The sequence below is a fragment of the Caloenas nicobarica genome, chromosome 1 (assembly GCF_036013445.1).
Source record: "Caloenas nicobarica isolate bCalNic1 chromosome 1, bCalNic1.hap1, whole genome shotgun sequence".
Taxonomy (NCBI): Eukaryota; Metazoa; Chordata; class Aves; order Columbiformes; family Columbidae; genus Caloenas; species Caloenas nicobarica.
In genome coordinates, this window is record NC_088245.1 from 197,880,601 (window position 1) to 197,901,760 (window position 21,160).

General features: G+C 41.6%; 1 protein-coding gene across 1 annotated transcript; it reads left to right on the forward strand.

Annotated features, from left to right (window-relative positions):
- Positions 1–1,922: 1,922 nt before the first annotated feature.
- Positions 1,923–19,984, forward strand: POGLUT3 (protein O-glucosyltransferase 3). The gene is made up of 8 exons (XM_065637569.1): positions 1,923–2,238; positions 10,145–10,342; positions 11,761–12,047; positions 12,441–12,657; positions 13,987–14,183; positions 15,215–15,409; positions 16,420–16,524; positions 17,377–19,984. Exons 1-8 carry the CDS (start codon positions 2,028–2,030, stop codon positions 17,500–17,502), a joined length of 1,536 nt encoding a protein of 511 aa, XP_065493641.1. The 5' UTR covers positions 1,923–2,027; the 3' UTR covers positions 17,503–19,984.
- The last annotated feature ends 1,176 nt before the right edge of the window (positions 19,985–21,160 follow it).

Below are 21,160 nucleotides of genomic sequence, written 5' to 3' on the forward strand. Positions count from 1 at the left end.
CCCTGTCCAGGTCCCTCAGGGTAGCAGCCCTGCCCTCAAGCACTCCAACTAGTTCCTCTGTTTGGCGTCATCTGCAAGCCCAATGATGGAGCTCTGCATTGCCTCATCCCAGGCCAGGTCCCTGCAGTGCTCCCTTTGTTACCAGCCACCAGGCAGAGATGGCCCATTAACCAGCCCCCTCTAAGCCCAGCCAACCATTCTGATGGTTTTTTTACCCATCTGGTTGTTCCCCATCCAGACTGTTGTGGCAGAGAGTGTCGTCTTTGCCAGATTCAAGGTAAATGACATTTCCTGCTCCCCCCTCATCCACAGAGCCAGTTTATCGCTGAAGGCAACTGGGTTGGCCTGGCATGTTTGGCCCTTGGTCAATCCACACTGGCTGCTCCCAGCCACGTTGCTCTCCAAATGTGCTCCCAGCTGGTGCAGAGAGAGAGGAAACTCACCCTGACTAATCCCTGCACAGCGGGCAGCAGCCAGGGATGTACTACCTGGCCAAGAAGCACATACGTAACTCCAGATTAACACTGTACATGTTTTCTCTTGCCTGTTGGGAGTATCACACATGGTATGTCAGTGGAGATCCGTGGTTATCTGAGCTGAGGGAGCTTAGGAGACTAAAGACAAAAGCAAGGAGGAAACCAGACTTGATAATTCCACTTTCAGGGAACCTGTTTTTCATGGTCTGTATGCACAGAGACTTGAAGTTCATGTTATTCAAAACCATGCAGTGCTCATTCATGCTTGCCTTGTTTTGCATGTGAAAATCCAGGCTTGCATGGAAGCTTGATTTAATTCTCCTTGTAATGCCCCACCCCCTATGTACCAACACTCTGAAATATCTCCTGGTAGCAGTAAAGATGCTTCTGACAAAAATCATACAACCACCTTAGGAGACAAATCATTGGGGGTTTTCCGTTTATTCATTTTCCATAATTTTAAATCTGTGAAATTACTTTGTTGTTACATTTTCTAGAGAAGAATACCATGATTCCTCTTTCCCCATCACCGTACGTTACACCACTGACAAGGGCCACCTGCCGTATCTCACCCACCGGCCCTAGTAGCATCATCAGCTCTGTAACACGGGTGCGTGCCCGGCCCGTGCTGGGAGAGCGGAATGGGGTGCTGGGTGAAGCGTGAGCTCAGTCTCCTCCCGGGACGGGAAGGGGAGCCCAGCGGCAGGGGACGACATGTCAGCACATACAAACAGGGTCTCTGGTCTGTCCTTCCCTTTAAATACTGTGGGAAATCCTAGAAACAGCGAGGAGGAATCTTAAATTATAGGGTTATGGGGTGGTTGGGGTTTGCCTTTTTTTTTGGTTGGTGAGTTCGGTTTTGTGTTTGTTTGTTTCTTTTATGGCAATCTCTGTCTGTACACAAGTTGATACAGGTGGTAACAATTAATAAGCTTCAGACAAATATGTTTGTTTGTTTATTTTCCTCTTTAAGTTCCAGACCAGCTGTTCAGCTGCCGGCTGAATTGTATCGAAAACAGAGTTAACTTGTTGCTTAGGGGAGAATCACACAGATCAGCTGCCCTTCGGTTTGGCCCGCACAGCGCCCATAGGCAAGGGAAGGGAAACCTCTGAGGACATGAGAACGCTGGGTTCAGCACACCCCGAGAAAAGGGCTCTGCGGGTCATCCCTCACTCTCACGCCAGCTTCACCCTATTTCCCCAGCTCTCTGAAGGTGCACGGAGCCAGACCCTGGAGCTGCGCTGGGACCCGGGGACCGCTGCCTCCTCCCCGCCGCGGCCGCAGCCCCGCGGGCAGCCGGGGATCCGCACACCCCGGGACCCGGACACCCCGTGTTCCGCAGCGCAGCCGAAGCGCCGCCGGGCCCGGCCCGCAGCGAGCTGCCCCCGCCTCCCCCGGCACTGCCCGGCCCCGGGCCCGGCGGGCCGCCCCGCGGGGCGGGGAGCAGGCGGCGGCTGCCTCGGGGAGCGGGCGGGGGCCGCGCAGGCCCGGAGGAGGCCCCGGCCCGCCGCTCCGAGCGGGCGCGGCCAGCGGGGCCCGGCGGCGGGGCTATGGGGAGCCGCGGGCTGCGGCCGCTGCTGCCGCTGCTGCTGGGCGCCGCGTTGCCGCTGCTGCGGCCGGCGGAGGCGGCGGAGCCCGTTAGCGCCGAGCGGAGCCTGGTGTGGGGCCCCGGGCTGGACGCGGGGCTCACGCTGCCCGTGCGGTACTTCTACATCCAGGCGGTCAGCCCGGACGGACGGAACTTGTCCCGCTCGCCGCCAGGTACGTGGCGTGTGCCCGCGGGCCGCGGGATGGAGACTGCCCGCGGCTGCCGCTTCCTCGGAGGTGCTGGCCGGAGCTGCCCAGCCCTTCCCTTTTCCCTTTTCCCTCTTCCTTTCCCTTTCCTTCTTCTCCTTCCTCTCTTCCCCTTTCCCTCTTCCTCTTCCCCTCCTTCCCCCGTCCCGAGCGCTCCCCTGTGCCGCATCGGCCCCTGGCTGCCCCCCCGGCCGCCCCCCGGCCCCGCTCAGCATCCCGCCCGCTCCCGCATCGCCCGGGACGCGCAGGTCCGGCGGTGAGCGGAGCACATGGTCACACCCCCCTGAGCCGGGAGCCTCCTTCCGTACAGCTCTGCCCCTCACCCACCGCCTCCTCTAAACACTGTGTGGTTTACAGCAGCAAACAACGAGCTCAAAACAAGCCAGTGCTGGCCGGAGCTAGTGGATGGAAAGAAATCCCAGCACCCTGCTCACAAATGCTAACGTGGTTATCTTTAACGCTGCACACACGCCAGTTGCTTTACATTTTTGTCTCGGTCAGCACGGCACTCTGGGTTCCGTTATCCTACTGCTGCTCTGCTAGGAAGGAGTAATTTTCATCTCTGGCTTGCCCAGCACAAGCACAAAGCCTCCCATGATATTTCTTCTTAGGGGGAGAGCTGGGGTTTGGTCTCACAGTCCAGCAGTTATGTGCCAGTCGGCTGTTTTCGGCTGCAAGTCAATTCCACATGCTCTCTCTATATTAATGGTTTTAATTTAAAAAAAACTTTTGCGTTGTGGATTTCATAATGAAGGTAACCCTGACATAGGTGCCCACTGGAAATCCAGTGTTGCTAGTTTATACAGGGTAGAGTTAGGTATTTTGCTCGGGTTTATTTACTATTCACATAGATGGTACTGAGAAGTTATCTGCCAAGTATGCACAGCTTCTGTGTGCTGTGGTGAGAAGGCTGCTGCTTGTGAAATTAAAGAATAGACATGTATTACACAGGTTCTGTCTTCCATCTGGCAGAACCCCAGATAGTTCAGGTCTGGACTTTCTGCAGCTGCTGTTGCAACTTGGTGCTGGGCTGCAGTGCAGCTTTGTCATTGCACTGGAGAACGCGACTGCATGCTCACTGATTTCAGCCGTGCAGGGAGAGCCTTGGGTTCAAACAACAGGTTGCTAAAGATAGAAAGGTGTGAAACTCAATTCGATCCTCACACTAGTTTAAATCTTACAAGCTACACTGAGGGGATGCGGGTACTGAGAACCTAGTTTTGACCTCAGTGTGTTTATGTATGTCTGTATTTATATTAATAAATTAAATGTCTTTGGGAGTGTTTCCAGGTCCTCCTGCCTTCTGGCACAGAGCGGTTTCCATTCATACGGTGATGTTCTGTAGCCTCCAATCTGAGGCCTTGCATAGGTGCTGCTGACAGGGAAGAGCTGTTGGCTTGGCCCATGTAAACTGCTGAGCCGTGCCCAGAGTTATTCAGGAGAGTCCCAAGGGTCCTTTAAGAATTTAGCAGTACAGTTTATCATATGCCAGTGCATGAGCCTGTTTAATGTACTCATATAGACACAGGTTATAGATTTCAGTTTTCAAATTATTCTAAATGTTCAAATTCTATTGGTAAAATGTCAGTAAGAATTACAATTAGTAATATTTATTAAGGCACTGCTTTCCGATATAAACTAAATACATCTCAAAATATCCCTGCTGGGATAGCTAAATAAATCCACGTTATCACCTCCATTGCACAAACAAGAATACTGCGATCAGAGCAGTTAAGGCTTCCCATTTGTAAAAGTTGTCCTAATCTATTAATACATTCTGGTTTGTATGGATTAGAATTTCAGTCAAGTAGGACAGTACTTACTGGTATCCAGTATGAAACTTATATAGGATAATTAGTAGATTTTCAATACAGATGAGTTTTCTGAGTGTCAAGTCTAATCACCAGAATTAACGTGCACCACTGCATACCACACAATACATTAGACCTCCAGGCCATAACTCTTTGAGTCATCTTTTTAGGAAGAAGTCAAACCATGTAGAATTCAATCTCACTATTGCAAAGGTTAAAAAAATCACTGCTAAAAATGCAGAACTTACTTTTAATATAAACTGCATGATGTTTTCTTTGGGTACTTGGATCTCTTTGTCCTTCCTTTCTGCTAGGTTTTCCCCCATGTTTAACAACTGCCCACCATGTCTTTATGTACCATTGACCATGACAATGTCATCTGTTAACTGTTTTTCAGATGATCTGCATACTTTGCTAACAAGTATTTTCAAGGCCTCCCAGGTATTCCAGCAGGTTTTACCAGATACTTCCCAGGAGAAGTGTCACACTCCGCCCAGCAGTCTGTTCAGTGTAGCTAAGCTGAGCATATCTTGGCCATGCTCACCTTCCTGCCTGCAGCACTGCAGGACCTCCCTTTAGATCTTCTCTTTACCATGGTGCCTGCGCTTTTCTGATGGTCACACACAACGTCCCACCACGACCCATGTTTCTTTGTCCCTGGATATACGCCCTCACATCTGGCTCTGTTACAGCAGACGCTGCTCAAAGGAGCCCGTTTTGCTGAGTGAACCTCTTTTGTTCAACTGCCTCTTTAATGACTGTTGCACCAGTTTCTGTCTGCAAAAGGAACCAGCAATGATTTCAATAAACAGTTGAGGAAAATAACTTATTTTCTGATCTTTTCATTTCTCTTTGCAATGTCAGAAGTAGGGTGACCGGGTGTTTTGCTCCTCTCTAGCAGTTTGCATGAATCAATACCTTGTTGCCTTTTCTCCCTTTCCATCCCTGCATTTCTTCACTTTTTCGTCCATGCATGGAATACCTCTTTTGCAAACCATACAAGAGAAAAATATCCCTGCATAAAGCAAGTTTCATCATCTGGGTTTCTTAAAATTATCCTCTTTTGACTGTGTCTGTATTTTAGGATCGGAATATTATTTTTTACTTAAAATGCTGTCCCAGAGTGGTTTTCAGGGTAGAACAAAAGTACTAGTGGTGATGATTCAACAAGGACACATTTTTCTTTTACAATTTCTTTGGATTGAGAGAAACAGAAAAGCATGAGTGAAAGTACCATGCTCACCTTCCTCCCGTTTAAAAAAAAGAAGTCAGCAAAAAGCTGTTAAATACTGTGGTAGTACTTAGAGGCCTCTGCCCCATTATGCAATGAATGTTGAAAATCATAAAAAAAAATCTTGTTGCCTCCAGTGAATGATTTGTACTTGTGTTAAATATTCAGTCTCCCTTTTCTTCCCTTCCCTTTCAGTGGAGTTTGCTTTTTCTCAGAAAGCTTTGTTATCAGGTCACTCTTCCCTCATTAGATGCTTCCTGCATCTAAACTGCCACCAACTAGAACCAACATCTTTGCGTAGATCTGGAGCTCCTCATGTCTCTAGAGGAGTAAGTACACAACCAGCTGGGAACAAAGACTCGCTTAGTTATTTCCTGCAGGTGAGGACAAGGAGAACAAATTCAGTAGTATTTAACTTGTGGTTTCTCAATATTCACTCATTTTTATGATAACTGAAAAATTTGTTTTCTCTGGTAGGAAACTTCTATACCCTGTTAAAACATTGTTTTATAAAATGGATAGAAAGAGACAAAGACATACTATCAACAGAAAACTATTTTCTCTGCGGTCCTACCTCATGACACGCTCTGGATTCCAAGGCTGCTTCATCCAAATACTACTCTGTGATAGTCATAGGGAGAGGACAGTTGGCTGAGTCGCCTGCTTTTAAGCCAGTTGGAAAAGTTGGTTGTGACCGGCAGTAACATTAAGAGGCAGAGATGTTCATTCCTCCGGGAGACTCATTCATGGAATCCATTGCCAAATTCAAAAGGAGGGGTCTCACTCCTGCATTAAGACCTCTGGCAGGATTTAGCTGAATGAGGAACAGAAATTGTTACTCACCTTTGGAGAAATGTGTCTTTCCTCTTATTTGGACTGCAGCTTCACACTGTGCTCATGCAAAAGACCATTTATGAGGAAACCAACTCCCTGACATTTTCTTCTCAAGCCTTTCAAAAGACTTACCACAGTCTTAGTGTTTGTGCTGGCACTAGATTCAGACTTTCTGAAGTCTCGTCCCTTTGGTAGAGTGAAAAGCAGATACTTTGGCCCTAAAAGTATGGATCATAAAAAAAGAAATTAATAAAATGTTGTCCCAGCTGTCTTAGACCTGAGTACGTTGTCCTTCTCATTTAATAAAAGTGTTCCCAAATCTTAACCACAGGGGCTCAAGCTTTTGCAGTGCCATCCTAGTTGGCATTTATTCATTTTCTCTGTAATCCAAATCCAAGAGAAGTCTAATTCCATCAGAGTCATTGTGAAGAATGAAAATCTAAATAGTCTTTTCCTTCTGAAGAAGTCCTTTCCTGTTGCTTTCTCAGCTTCCTGGATATTCAAGGCTTGCCTCTCCTCGCTCAAGAATGGTCCATCCCTACCAGCAGGAAAACAAAGAAAGATGTCAGGAGGCCTATAGGGATCAAGAAGGGTCTTCTGACTAAACAGAAGGAGAAGAAGGAAGTGCACAAGAGGTAGAAGCAGGGGAAGGTGACCCAGGAGAAATACAGAGATGCTGTCTGATCAGGCAGGGGTGAGGTTAGGAAAGCCAAAGCTCATCTGGAGTTGAATCTGGTGAGGCCTATGAAGGGCAACAAGAAAGGATTCTACAAGTACATCAACAGCAAAAGGGATCTAGAGAAAATGTGAGCTTGCTGCTGAATGGGGCAGGGGACCTGGTGACAAATGACACAGAAAAAGGTACTGAAATACCTTCTTTGCCTGAGTTGTTACTGGTAAGACCGGCCTTCAGGAATCCCAGGCCCTTGTGACCAGAGGTAAAGTCTGGCACAAGAAAGACCTACTCTTGGTGGAGGAGGATCAGGTTAGGGAACGCTTAAAAATCTGGACATACCTAAGTCTGTGGCGCCTGAGGGCATGCACCCACGAGTGCCCAGGGAGCTGCCTAATGTCACTGCGAGACCACTTCTGATTATTTTTGGAAGATTACAACAAATGAGGGAGGTTCCTGAAGACTGGAAGACGTCATGTGAAATTCAATCTGAAGACAAGAAAAAGTTGTTTTTTTTACCGTGAGAGTGGTCAAACACTGGAGCAGATTACCCAGAGAGATTGTGAACTCTCCATTTGTGGAGATACTCAAAACTCAACAGGACACGGTCCTGGAGAGCCTGCTCAGGCTGACTCTTCTGAATAGTGGCATTGGACTACATGATCTCAAGAGGTCCCTTCCAAACTCAACAGTTCTGTGATTATCATTATTCTGTGTTTCTCCATCAAGTTTCCATTATCAAGTGTTGCATGGTACAACATGATCTTGCACAGGGTGCAGAAGAGCTGAAGAATATATTTAGAAATAACCTGACTACTCTGGATAGTTCTGGATATCTGACTCATTGACAGTTTTGAAGTGGCTACAGGATTCAGGATGATTCAAGGAAGAGAAAACAAATGGAGAACTATAATTCATTGTTTCCCATAACTTCCTTTGGTGCCTATAATTCTTCTGTTATCAGACAGAAGTTTTGAAACAAGCATCTTCTCTGTAATACATAATAACATATTGGAAAAATAACTGCCTTGGGATGTTTTTGATACAACAAGTATCAGAATGTGCAAACTGGGGATTAAGCAGTCATGGAACACTGAATGCCATTAAAATTATCTGTATACAGGTTGTGATTTTTCAAGTCCTTTTGTTGCAGATTTCTAGAAGGACGAGGCAATAAGTTCAAAAGTATTCCTCTGTTATTTCTTTATTCTTACTATCTGGCACTTCTCTGCTAGTGACAGTGTGATGCAAGATACTGATTTGGTTTAAAGGTCAATTTATTGTCTGTGATCATACGGCCATTCCTACATTATCAATGTAGTTCTACTTTATGTCATCTTGAAACGTCATTGGTAGCTAAATGGAAAAAATATATGAAGGGGGCAAAGCTGTACTTTTCTGCCTCTTCTCTGATAATGTCTGCTTGCAGATACACCAAAACAAGTCAAAGAGCTCCCAAATTGGGAGCCAATCTGAGTCAGTTCTACTCACATAGACCCAAGCTGTAGAGATCCAAAGCTGTGATGATCTTAGATCTAAACTCATATATCACTCACAGAAATTCTTCTGGAGTTTAAGTCTATTAGCAGTGCTTGAGCTGACCGTGTACTTGCCCAGGGAAATGTTACACTGCATACCTACTGCTAGTGTGTCTTCAGCCCACCCCCTAGGCAAGCAGAGAGGTGTCCACCCCTCGCTCCTCTGAAAAGGAAGTACCGTGTCTCCGGAGCAACCTTAACATTCCTTTACCTCTTGGAAGTCAGACGTGCACTTTTGGAAATCATTCTGGATGGATACTTAGTCAAACTAGGGCTTCTCATGATAGATCTGCTGGCTATCAAAAACAATATTCTGCATCCCTTAGTCAGTGTGAGTGCTGCTTGCCACACTGGCACTCCAAGAAAGAATGAATGCTTACTTTATTTCCTCAGTATGTTGTCAAATGAGCATATTGTGACAGGCTTCTTGGTATCTTTAGCTGGCATGGCCTTAGAATAGTAAGAAAGTGGAGGGCTGATTACAAATAATCTACATTTTATAGTCTTACACTGGAAAACAAAGCAGAAGAGAGGGTGTGTTCAGCCTTGAGAGATTCTTCTGCTCATAACCATTGGCCATATGTTCATTTATAGAGGGATCCACTCTGACAACAATATCTGGAAGAATCTGATTTACTCAGGGTGACTGTTCTCTCCTTGAAGAGGTCTGACACCTGTTGTCAGGAAGTACGCTTCTGAAATCATAAGGATTCTGCCGAATTTAATCTGGAGACTCACGCACAGTAGTTCACTTGAATCCGATTTCAGGATGCAGTGCTCTAAAAACAACATGATTGATCATTAAATGACTGTTGTAATTATATACCACGTTGGTGGCTTATCACTGTCCTATTCATGGATGTAAAGTATGTTAAGATATGGGCTGTATAGAGATAACAATAATATCTCAATCTGTTACTGCTGCTGGAACACATTCAGACTGGATTTTTTCAGTTTCATTTCTTTCTGAATACTATAATATCTTGTGGTAACATTCATTACATTTCTTTGGTTTGCAATGGTTGGACTATAACATTTTGTAAATAATCTGTCCTCTTCCTTTTTGAAGAATAAAGTTGACGATCACCATTTGTGACAGGAGTAAGGGAATATGACAGATTTACGTTCATGCATATTCATGTTGTCCACAAAATTTTCCATGCCCAGTTAAAAAGCCAGAGTGCATTAACGATGAAATGCTGGTGACCTTTAAGCACAGGTCAGACAGACGTCCAGGAAACATCTCTGTTGCCATTCTCTTATCCCTGCTTTTCCATAGCTGGGACTTTAAATTTGCAAGACAGTCGGCTGCAGCCCAAAGGTGAACAGTTTGTATCTGACCCCTGCATGCTGCAACTGCCTTTCCACCAGCTGGCAAGTATTCTTTTCTCCTGTTATTTTAACTCGCTTTCCTCCCTCTTACTCTAGAGGAAATGATTGTTCCTCAGAGCACTGACTTGAAAACTTAATATTAAACCTAATCTTTGCTTCAAAATACTGTTAGCCTTATCATTTATCATATTTATCACTTATCATACTCAACTTTTTATCTCCATCTACAGGTTTTCCATTTGTTAGGTATGTGATGATCAAGAAAATTTGGTAGGATGATCTTCCATCACTGGAAATTAATTTTACCAGCTTGGTGTAATAAAAAAATTTCCAGTGCAAAGTTAAATTCAATTCCGTGGACATAATCCAGTAGAGTTTGCTGTCACCTTTGTTTCATATATGTGATTTTAATAGATTCAAGTGCTTTTATCTGTTTTTATTTTCCTCTTGTCAGGACGAACGCAGTTTAAAGTGGCAATTAAAGCACTTTCTTCAAAAGAAGGCACCAGAATTTACACTCCTCGCCCTTTGGATAGAAATGATGGCACATTTCTTATGCGGTATCGGATGTATGGGAGTGTCAGAAAAGGGTTAAAAATTGAGATACTTTATGGTGATCAGCATGTAGCTCAGTCTCCTTATATTCTGAAAGGTAAGGGAAATTTTTGATTTAATGTAATGTATCATGGTGGCTACAGAAATGCTATGGACTAAAGAGGTGGGAAATTAGAGGTTTGTTTGCCCTTGTTCATGTAGTCTCCTCACAAACATTCTCCTCATACAAAGAAGTAAGCAGGGACAGTCTCTATACATTGCTAAGCATGTAGATTATGGCCTCTGACATTAAGGTGACGTGTCTGGACATCTCTTCCCTCTTGCATAACGATCTGGATCTCTTCAGATTTGGTAGGGAATAAGAGAGGAAGACTTGTATTTTTATTGTTTTCCAAGCAAGTTTTCACTTAAACATTGTGTTATTTTTTATCTAAAGTAGAAAATATTAACTGTAAAAGCAAGGAGTTTGTGCTGTTCCCAACACTTTATAATTCAAATGTCTGTGATTTCTAAAAACTGTGATCCTTCATAACAACAAATACAGTATTTCTTTATCCAGGCAATATTTAGCTTTCTTTCCATTAGCAGGGTTTAATTCAGTGAAGATCTATACTATGGAAGAGCTATTTAAAAGCAGGGAAAACAAGGCAAATTATTCTCTCATTCCAGATCTGCTGCTTTAACTTCCTTCTCTTGCTCTCAAATTGACAGCTGTGTAGCAAAGCAGAAGAGAATATAAATTACTTCTTTGGAGAGTCTTATTTAAGCTCACCACTACTTCTTCTAACCAGAATCTGGCCCTGTTGGTGATGGTGGTTTTTTCGTTGTTGTTTGTTTGTTTGTTTAATAAAATTTCCTAAATACAAACTTAGAAATGTCTTCAAACTGAAACAAAACTACCCTGAGCCCTCACGGTAGTGGTATGCTTTTTTGTTGCTGGTGCACATTTGCTAGCAGCCGTGATACTATGACGTGACGGAACCTGTTTTGATTAGAAGTTCATGAAGTAAGGGCTTTTTTTTACACTCTGTAAGACTCTTGCTTATACCTAAGCTCTCTGCTTCAAAAGGACAGAAAGAATAGTTGTTTATACATTAAAGAAAACACCTTATGTGAAAGGTAACGACTACTTTATCAAAGTTCTGGATTAGGCTAAGATTGAAACTGTAATACGTGAGCTTTGGTAGCTATGGGCAGTTAGAACAATTCTGAATATTCTATGTGGTTGGCAGGTAGCACAATGATGGAGCTTCGTTTTGCAGATTAATTTTACCCTGATAACAAAAAATCTATTATACTGATTTCTGAAAAGACAAGAATGTTGCTGTTTTCTCAATGACAGTGCTAAATCCCAGAAATGTTATAGGGAGGATGATTTCTGAGGAAAACATTAGAAAACTGGGAATAAAAAATGCTAGGCCACAGTAATGTCTACATTTGTTTGCCCATGTGCTTGGGGAACTATGATTGATGTAGAATCACAGATATGGACTCTCAATGCCTTGTTTCCTGCAGGACCAGTTTATCATGAATATTGTGACTGTCCTGAAGAAGACCCTGAGATCTGGCAGAATGTTATGTCTTGTCCATCCCAAGAACCTCAGATTACAAAGGACTTCATTTCTTTTCCCACCATTGACCTTCAGCGAATGCTTAAGGAAATCCCAGCAAAGTTCAGTCAAAACAGAGGTGCTATCGTTCACTACACTATTCTCAATAATCATATCTACCGTCGTTCCTTAGGGAAGTATACAGACTTCAAAATGTTCTCTGATGAAATGCTCCTGTCACTGGCAAGAAAGGTATTTTTGATCACTTAAGACTGGCAATACTGCATTTGTTGTATCTTCAGATTCATAATTCCTGAAGATTTGACTTGTTTTTTCATCAAGGTGACAGTGTATCTTTAAGGATGAGGCAGTAACCAAAGTGTGGGGTTTGAACAGCAATGAAATTGCTAGGAAGGCTGCAGGGGCTCAGGTCTGACTCTGCGATCCTTTCCCTGCCCTCTGTGGATGTTCCTTTCATACCTGCTTGTGGGGCAGAAACTTGAAATTCATTCATACCTTAAGCTCAGCTTATATTGTCTTGTAGGTTTATTGATTCTGCATGACATAAGAGAACTGAGGAGTATAAGTAGGAGTGACAAACAGCTTCTGTCTTTGTCTTATTACCTTTCTTGGGTATACATTTAGGTTCGTCTTCCTGATGTGGAGTTTTATCTTAATGTTGGAGACTGGCCAGTTGAGTATCGGAAAGCTAATGATACACCTGGTCCCATACCTGTCATTTCATGGTGTGGCTCGGTGGATTCAAGAGATGTCATCCTTCCAACGTATGATGTAACCCACTCAACTCTTGAAACCCTACGTGGTGTCACAAATGATCTCCTTTCTATTCAAGGAAATACAGGTAAGTTGGTGATTGTGGATTTCAAAAGAGAATTTGTAAATTCCATCAAAGCAAGTTGCGTTCAAATAATGTGTTAAAGTCTCCAGTTCACAAGTGCTTTAGGAGGTCTCTTAATACAAGCAGGTTAGTCTTTATGGATTGTAGACACTTCCAACTCTGCTACTAAGCAGGTGTTTAATATGGATTTAGAGCCAGTTTACAATAATGGTGAATTTTAACTTAAAGGTATCCAGAAGATAGCTACTGTGACCTGTCAAAAGAAAAAGAAATATAATTAGAGGCCTTTCTCCTTCTAATCAAATAGTAATCTTTTTCCTGACGGTGATGAGGCCCGCTGTTCTGTTTACATAAATATGAGTTTGAATCCTGAAAGTAGTAAACCAGTGCTATGCTGCAGTCTCTTTCAAACAAGAAAATATTGTCTGTATAAAAAAAATAGCCCAGAGTGGGATCTTCTGAATTGTTTTTCCAGCTTTGAAGGGAGAGTCAGTTTTACTGACAGGTGTCTTCCCCCCACACCAGGACACTCATGAATACTTAGGGATCAGATAAGTGCCATGATCAATACCTAAGGAGTAAAACTTGAGTGAGGAGGTATTGTTATTTGATTAGTTCACAGTTTCTCTTTTCTTTATTAGTATTTAATTAAATTATCAGTTTGAAGCACTGCATGTTTACTGATTTAGTACAGCTGCTTTTCACATTAGGACACGATAAGAGCCTACTCCACTTTAGTGGGCCCTTTAAGGAAATTTCCAGCAGAAGGCTGAAGAAGGACATATTTGATGCTTTTAAAAGCAGGCAGTAAGCAGAGATGAATTATTTCAGGTTCTTGCTAAGTGTCTTCAGGACACATTAGCCATAGCCACTTTTTTCCTTTTTAAGTCATCATTAAGTGATTCCTCAAAGACCTAACTAAATTGCTGGGTAACAGGAGTGAATTTTACTAAAGAAATTTTGGTTATTGTGGTAGGCTGTATAGATGGAGCTCTACTTTAATTATTAGTATTTTACTTACATAATTTGATTGTAATCCCTTATGTAGCTTTCAAGATAGTTCAAGTTATTTAAATACAAAATTGTTGAGTGGAAGGGCAATTCTCTGCTTTTCCTTTAATGAGTGACTCAGTTTCTCATCCCAAAATTCAAGCCAGAACTGTGAATTAAACCCTTATGATTAATAAGTGATTATGGACTCTGGAGAAATCATGCTCGTTTTACCATGTCTCTGAGAGTAATGCCACTGTCAAAGCAAGTTCCTTATTTGCACTGAACATATCATGAACATTTCATTACTGTTTGCCTTATCTTATTATTCAATGCTCATAGGCCCGTCGTGGGAAAACAAAACTGCGCAAGCCTTATTTAGAGGTCGAGACAGCCGAGAAGAACGTCTCCATCTTGTCAAGTTATCCAAGGAAAATCCAGAACTACTAGATGCTGGAATAACAGGGTATTTCTTCTTCAGAGAAAAAGAAAAAGAGCTGGGAAAGGTTCCGCTGATGGGCTTCTTTGACTTCTTTAAGGTAGCAAGCAAATTACAATCTTGGATTAATTTTGCTGTCACGTTCTTACCAAGTGAAAACACAAGGCTTGCTTTTGCTCATTCCATTCAGCAAACAAAACAATTATGCTACACTAGGAACACTGGTCCATGCAGGGCAGATAGAGCACCTGCAATCAAAGTCATTGTGTGACACAGTTCTAAAGAAAGCCACTATACTTTTTTCATAGAGTCGCTTAGACAGAGTTCTTGTGTTTTGTTTTTTGTTTGTTTTTTGTTTTGGTTTTGTTTTGCTTGTTTTGTTGGTTTTAATAGATTGAGAAATTGAATTTCTCACTGTCTGGGTTTCTTTTATTTGGGGTAAATGTAAGATCAATGGACACATATTGTGTCTATTGCAAGTACCTTATGGATGTCAGAAGGTTGTTGCAATAACAAGTTAGGAAAACAGATAGGTGTTTTTGTTGCACTTTAACATTCAAATTCCACTGCAACAGAGGTATAAAAAGTAAAGGGGACAGAGTCCTGTGAAAAGCAATTATAATTTACAGCAGTGCAAATTCTGATCCAGAGGTTAATATATCAGAAATGCTGTAACAGCCGAGAGCACCTGCCAGAGTGGTACATTTGTGGTTACTTTGAGTATAATGTCTCAGATTATTTTATATATATTTTATATGTTTCAGATTATTCTACATAATAATACAACTTCAAGTTAGAATAAGTGTGCTCTTTTTGAATTTAAGTATAGGTTAGTTTTATTTCCTTCCCAGCTCTACCCCTTGCTCTGTGCCAGGACACTTTAATAGAATACCCACCAGGCAGTTCATGGGACACAGAGGTTCCCGACTGTCAGTCTTGGCTTGAAAACAGATCCTTTTGCCATTTTGTTAACCACACCACCATGAAGCTACACCCGCTTAACACTAAAACAGGTTTAAAGATGAGAATTAATAAACACAGTTATGTCTTGTCTGTGAAAATAATCTTTTATACAGTCAGTGTTCTGCTTCCAAGTGTTTCACCTTTTTTTCTTCTATTTTCACATTGTAGTACAAATACCAAGTGAATGTAGACGGGACTGTAGCAGCTTACAGGTTTCCGTACCTCTTGCTGGGGGACAGCCTAGTATTGAAGCAAGATTCCCAGTACTATGAACACTTTTATATTGGATTAAAACCATGGAAACATTATGTTCCAGTTAAGAGAAACTTAGAGGATTTGCTAGAGAAGATAAAATGGGCTAAGGTACGTTCCATTACTAATTCAAGTTCAAAGTGATAAACGAACATGTAAACAACTTAATACTCTCTCGTCTTTGTATTTCCACACATATATTTTGCATGAACTCTATGGCGATCCTGGGATAAAGGAAGTACATTTTGTTGTTATTATAAGACGGGAAGGCCTTCATTCAAGTAACCATCTCTGTTCAGGGAAATACTTAAGAATTCATTTTAGGTATGTGCAGAAGTGCCCCCTGAGTCAGAGCCTTAGCATACTGACTAATGCAAGTAATTTTCAAAGAAACGCCCAGAATCCTAAATGCTACTTAAATTAATTCTACTGCTTTTTTTAGGTCCTGACTACAACAGAAGTCATTGCATGTTCTGTTTGTACAAAAAATTGCTGCTCTCTAACATGCTCAGAATAAGAGGCTGGGATTCTCTAGCCGAGCAAACCGATACAGTTGTGTGATTGAAAACACCATTTGTGCTATGAGTTTAGCTATTAGGTGAAAAAACATAGAAGTTTCTGTTCTGAGAGTACTGTAGTTCTTTATAAAGAATCAGGTGAAAATATGAAAAGCTTTGAAATGTAGACCTAACCCACTTGAAACTAAGTACATGAATTCAAGCAGAGTTGTTTTTAAAAGGAAGACGTTTAATGGTGTTGCATAGGAGAGGACAACAGCTGTCTTCTATAAAACTAAGTATGTGTGGGAGATGTCAGACCTGATTTTGAAGAGGCTTGTGGATTGGATGAAGCATTAGAGCAGTAGTAAACTGAGTTTTCAAAAGTGTACAATTATCCCTGAAAGTTGTTACTGATAGCCCTAAGGTGCCAGTTGTGACCATAAAAGCAATCCAGTGTTTTTAAAAAATCTGCGGTTTAAAGTGTGCCTTTGCAGTCTACCAGTAATTGCACATAAAGTTGGAGATTTGAATGGCCCCTTTAATAAAACTTCTAATGCCAATCAGGCTTTGAGTGACTCATCGATTGCTCTATTGGTCATTTGTTTTGTCTCAATTTTCCAGGAAAATGATGAAGCAGCAAGAAAAATTGCTAAAGAAGGACAACTAATGGCAAGAGAATTACTTCAGCCTCACAGGCTTTACTGCTACTATTATAAAGTGCTCCAGGTTAGTACAATAGATCACTTTATTACTTTACCTCAATTGCTACTGATGCTACAAATTTCGTATTCAATCCTTACTTAACAGCAATAGCAGACACAGTTCATGTTATTCACAGGAGATCACTGTGAAGAGCATTGCTAAAACTTGTTTCATCGCTGAAGAGGCAACCTCACAAAATAGTTGTTTTACAGATCAGATGTAATTTTTTTTGCCCCCATCACCATGGTCAGACCTGTTTTCGGTGTCACTTGCTGTGTGGTATCTAATAGATAGATAATCTGTCCACAACTTTCTTCCTTTTTCCTTTCATACTTATCCCCTCATGTGCCACTCTGCTGCGTTACAAAGCAATGAATACATGGTAAAGAAATTCCAGAAGTATGGCCGGTAGGGTGGTAAGGGGTGAAGCAGGCCAAATAGTCATTGCTTCCCTAGGAGATGCAAATCACTAGTGAAAGAAGTTTCTGTTCTCTGAAAGTACTAATTTATTTTTCCTGTTTTGCTGTGCAGAGTTAGACCTTGGCTTCAACAGCCACAGCTTGATACGAAGTTTGGAACTGTTCAGTGTACAAAAATGACAGCATTATCTGCATGAAGTGGTTAGGGGCACAAATAATGACAATATTCAAATTACCATTAATAATAGTGCAGGGGAAAACATTAAAGGAGGTTTTCAGAGGCAATGTAGCCCATTAGCAGATGTCTTATAAAGACACCTTGTTAACAGGTTGTAAACAGTGACATATGGAACCTGGATAGAGGCAAGTTTGTGAGTGGAAGGGAGGCGGAAAATTCTGTTTCATGAATTACACGTTGGTGCTTATAGCATTCTTAAATGTTGTTTACATATTTCAGAAATATGCCAAACGCCAAGCCAGCAAACCTGAAATACGGGATGGAATGGAACTTGTACCTCAGCCTGATGACAGAGACTCAGTCTGCAGTTGCCACAGGAAAAAGCCTTTAAGGGAAGATCTATAACTGTACCAGATGGAGAAAATCACCCACTTGCAATGCAAGAATTTAAATAGGAATTAAGCTGTGAAATCTAAGACATTTATGCACTAGCAAACGTTTTTAGTTATGTATTCTTCTTGTATTTACATAGCCTTTTTCACGCTGACTCTGATCTACAACGTTCATTCCCACAATTTTGTCTCCATGACCACCACCAGACAGATCCCGAGCCCGCACTGGGGAGTATCGGGGGGATCTGTTTGATGATCTGCGTCAGCAGCAAGAACAGCGCGGTGCTGCTCGTGTTCCAGCTGGGACCTGCTTACCAAAGTTTTATGAGGAACCAGTCATCCACAAAAGATCTTACATGAGTCACTGCAAGTTATTCTAAAGGAGCATTTGCAACATACTAAAACGGTGTTACAATTTCTTCATAAAGTTTACCTCAGCGTTAGATTGTTTTTTGTATACAAAACAATTTTATAACTAGACAAAGAAAATGAATATTTGAGATTTATAGATATCAAATCTGGTGTTGCTTTGAGATTATTTTATGGTCTGTGACAGATAAATATTATATCATGTTCTTTATTCTGTTATCAATTTCAGAGGAAAATGGAGAGAAGGGGAAGAGATCAGAATAATAGTTTTATAAGCACCATGGCTGTGAATCACCAAAATTAAATGCTGCTTTAAAGCAGATCGTGTAGCTACCACAATCACACTGCTTTGAGTGCCAAGACACCATCCTGAGGACCCATTCCCTGCCACTGGCTGTGTCTGTGAGTGTAGGCCCAGATCCACAGAAGGGCTTAGGAACGTCAGGTGAGGCCAGGTGACACACTGGTGTCTTAGTTCAACAACACAGTCTACAGTATTCTGGGCTACTTGAGTATTCACATATCTGAAATTTGTTAGTGGAGTTTTAAACCACCTAGAACTTCTGCGTAGAGCTAAGGATGCCACCATCTTTTTCACTTGGGTTCACGAGCTACTTTTTCCTGTGCCTAAGTCCCCAGAGGGATCTTACCCATTTTCTGAATTTAGATCACACCTTACCCTATACTGAGGGCAGAGAGCAGATCAGACTTCATTGTTTTTGTTTAAAACATATGACAGAAAAACCTCTGCTCTGCTTTCTGTTTAACAATCTCAGGGTTAGTAGACCACATTAAGCACTTGGAAAGCCAGTTGTCCTCCTTGGTTTGATTCAAAGCCATATTTCCAGAGAGTGCCTTAGTTCCAGACTGGAGAAGGTATCTTCAGGTCTTCCACTGAAGTTGTGCAGCCATGAAGGTGAAAATACAAAATCTACAGGACCAGAAGGAGCAGGTCATGCCACTGCAATAAAATGTGCCTTTGGGTGGGACAGAGGAAAGATCCCATTCCTGGATGTGGCTCCCAATACCTCTGCTGATTTTTACCCAAGTTTGTCTACTTCAAAGTGCATAAACAGTCCTGGAAGGAGACACCAATGCCAATACCAAGACCAACGCCCATAAGCACCCTTTTCTGTCCTCTGCATTTTCGTCCTGGTTGATGTCGCCTGCTCGAGCAGCTTCCTGCTCAGCTACACTCAGACAATGTCTTCATGGATACCAAATTCTCCCTATGCAAAAAGGAATGGAAATGTCTTAAGATTGTGGACTTGTCTGATTGCTTAGGTGCTCAAAGTTTAGTGCTCTACACTTCATGCAGTCTTCATTCTTTGTTCTGCAGTGCAAGTTACTGTCATAAAAAACATAACCCAAAATTTGTGCACTAGATTGGGAAGAAAGACTAGATTTTTCAGTATGGTAAATATGGAAAGAACTTCAGGTTTCTAAAGAGGGTAATGCAACTGTCCGTTAGTCATTTATTACATTATGCCAGTTAAGAAAAAACCTGCAACATGTTGCTCTACCCATCATCTTCTTTATTCCGGTTTGAACATAAATATATATAGTCGTTGTATTTTTATTTAGCATGACAATCAGTCCTAGAGCTTCAGGCTACAAATACATGTTCAGCTTCTCTGACATAAAATTTTCTATGTCATAATTCAGGAACAGGGTTCCATTGCTGAAGCTGACGCTTAAAACTGAGTATGTGCTCCCCTCTCCTCCTCTGCGTACAGTCATTTTTACTGTATGATATGATCTTATTTTGTGATATTATCCATTAGACCATATGCATTTTATATTCACTAGTATTTATGGAAATGGTGTGCTCAGTAAAGGCAATTAGAATACCACATGGTTGAAGCAATGAAGTTTTCCACCTCTCACACACATATTTCAAACCGAAAGTCCAAAAATGATCTGTTTATATTTTAAAAAATAGGAGGGAACAGGGGGAGTCATGACGCACACTTTAGGGTTCTTTGGAAATACCTGTGTAGGAAAACTTGCCTGGCTTGAAACAGAAGTCTTTCAAACTGGAAGAAGAATCAGATAAAATGCAAATGGTCATGAATAGAAATAAATGTGAATATTTTATCCCTCCTTTCTTCCCTCATAAAAAGCAAAAAAACCCCTAGTCTCAGTTCTTCTCTGCAAAAAAAAACCTCCTTGGTTTTCTAATAAGCGTCCCTTCAAAGCGAAGACTAGTTTGTCACAGAATGCCTTACAGATGCTTTTATAGCTTAGAGGCAAGGAATATCCTGAAAAATATGAATACATTCATCTTCCTGCCAAAATTTAAAAAAAGGTAGAGACACAGTAGAGCTTTCATTAAAAGTGCTTAGTCATTTCAGAAAATCTGGTTCAATTTATAACTACAGATCTTCCAAAGATAAAACAAGGTAAGGCAAAGCCTCTCTTCTTTCCCTTGGTGGTACTGTATGCAATTTAGACTGTAATGAAGAGCAATTGTAACAGTTGCCCCTCCAGGGCAGAAAACATGTCAGATCTATTTTAGTTTGATGACAAGATGATACTCATTGGCCTGGTGTGTTACAGGAATTGCTAAATATTCAGTAAAACCTGTTCGTACAAGTAAAGTGTAATACACACATTGCACAGTATTTTTAAGCGACATACATAAACTTGAGTTTCTATTATTCTGCAGTAGATCTTGAACAGCAACTGAGTAAATCTCTTGTACACCTACCAGTTGGTGGTAATTTAAAAAAAATAGTTACCATACCACAGTACTGAATTTTGCTACAGTAATTTCAGCTTTTAATGTGCAACATAGGATTTACTATACAGAGTAAAATCTGTCCTGTTTTCATCACTGGTAGTCATTTTTAATACACTGTAGAACTTATCACTGATGACTGAGACAGGTTTATTTGTTTGAAATAGGATGTCCTAAAGTCCAGTGCCAATATTTTCAAACATAGGGATCTACACACAAGTGGTCTGACTTCCAAAAATGTTGGTCATGCAGAGCCTCTACTTGAGATTCCTTACTTTCAGATCTCTTTAACCTTAACAGCAGTTTCATACAGCGAACACTCCAGAAAATGAGTGCTTTTATGTCATATATATGTCCTAACATATTTAGGCACTCACTTTTGAAAATACTCTCCCAACCTCAATTTCATCTTGAAATGATAACTAGTAAACCATGATCTGTTGAACATAAAGGAGATATAAATTCAGTGCCTTCTTAGACTTTTTTTGAGATTTACCTCAAGATAACCAACATACTAATTTCATGACAGTATTGTGCCAGGTCCGCCTTGTAGATTCATAAT

What these genes read in the sequence shown, in the direction of transcription:
- POGLUT3 (XM_065637569.1), top strand. Translation starts at nt 2,028, where the DNA reads ATGGGGAGCCGCGGGCTGCGGCCGCTGCTGCCGCTGCTGCTGGGCGCC. An exon ending in CTTGTCCCGCTCGCCGCCAG is followed by an intron (nt 2,239 to 10,144) that starts GTACGTGGCGTG and finishes TCCTCTTGTCAG; the next exon opens with GACGAACGCAGTTTAAAGTG. An exon ending in AGAAGATAAAATGGGCTAAG is followed by an intron (nt 15,410 to 16,419) that starts GTACGTTCCATT and finishes TCAATTTTCCAG; the next exon opens with GAAAATGATGAAGCAGCAAG.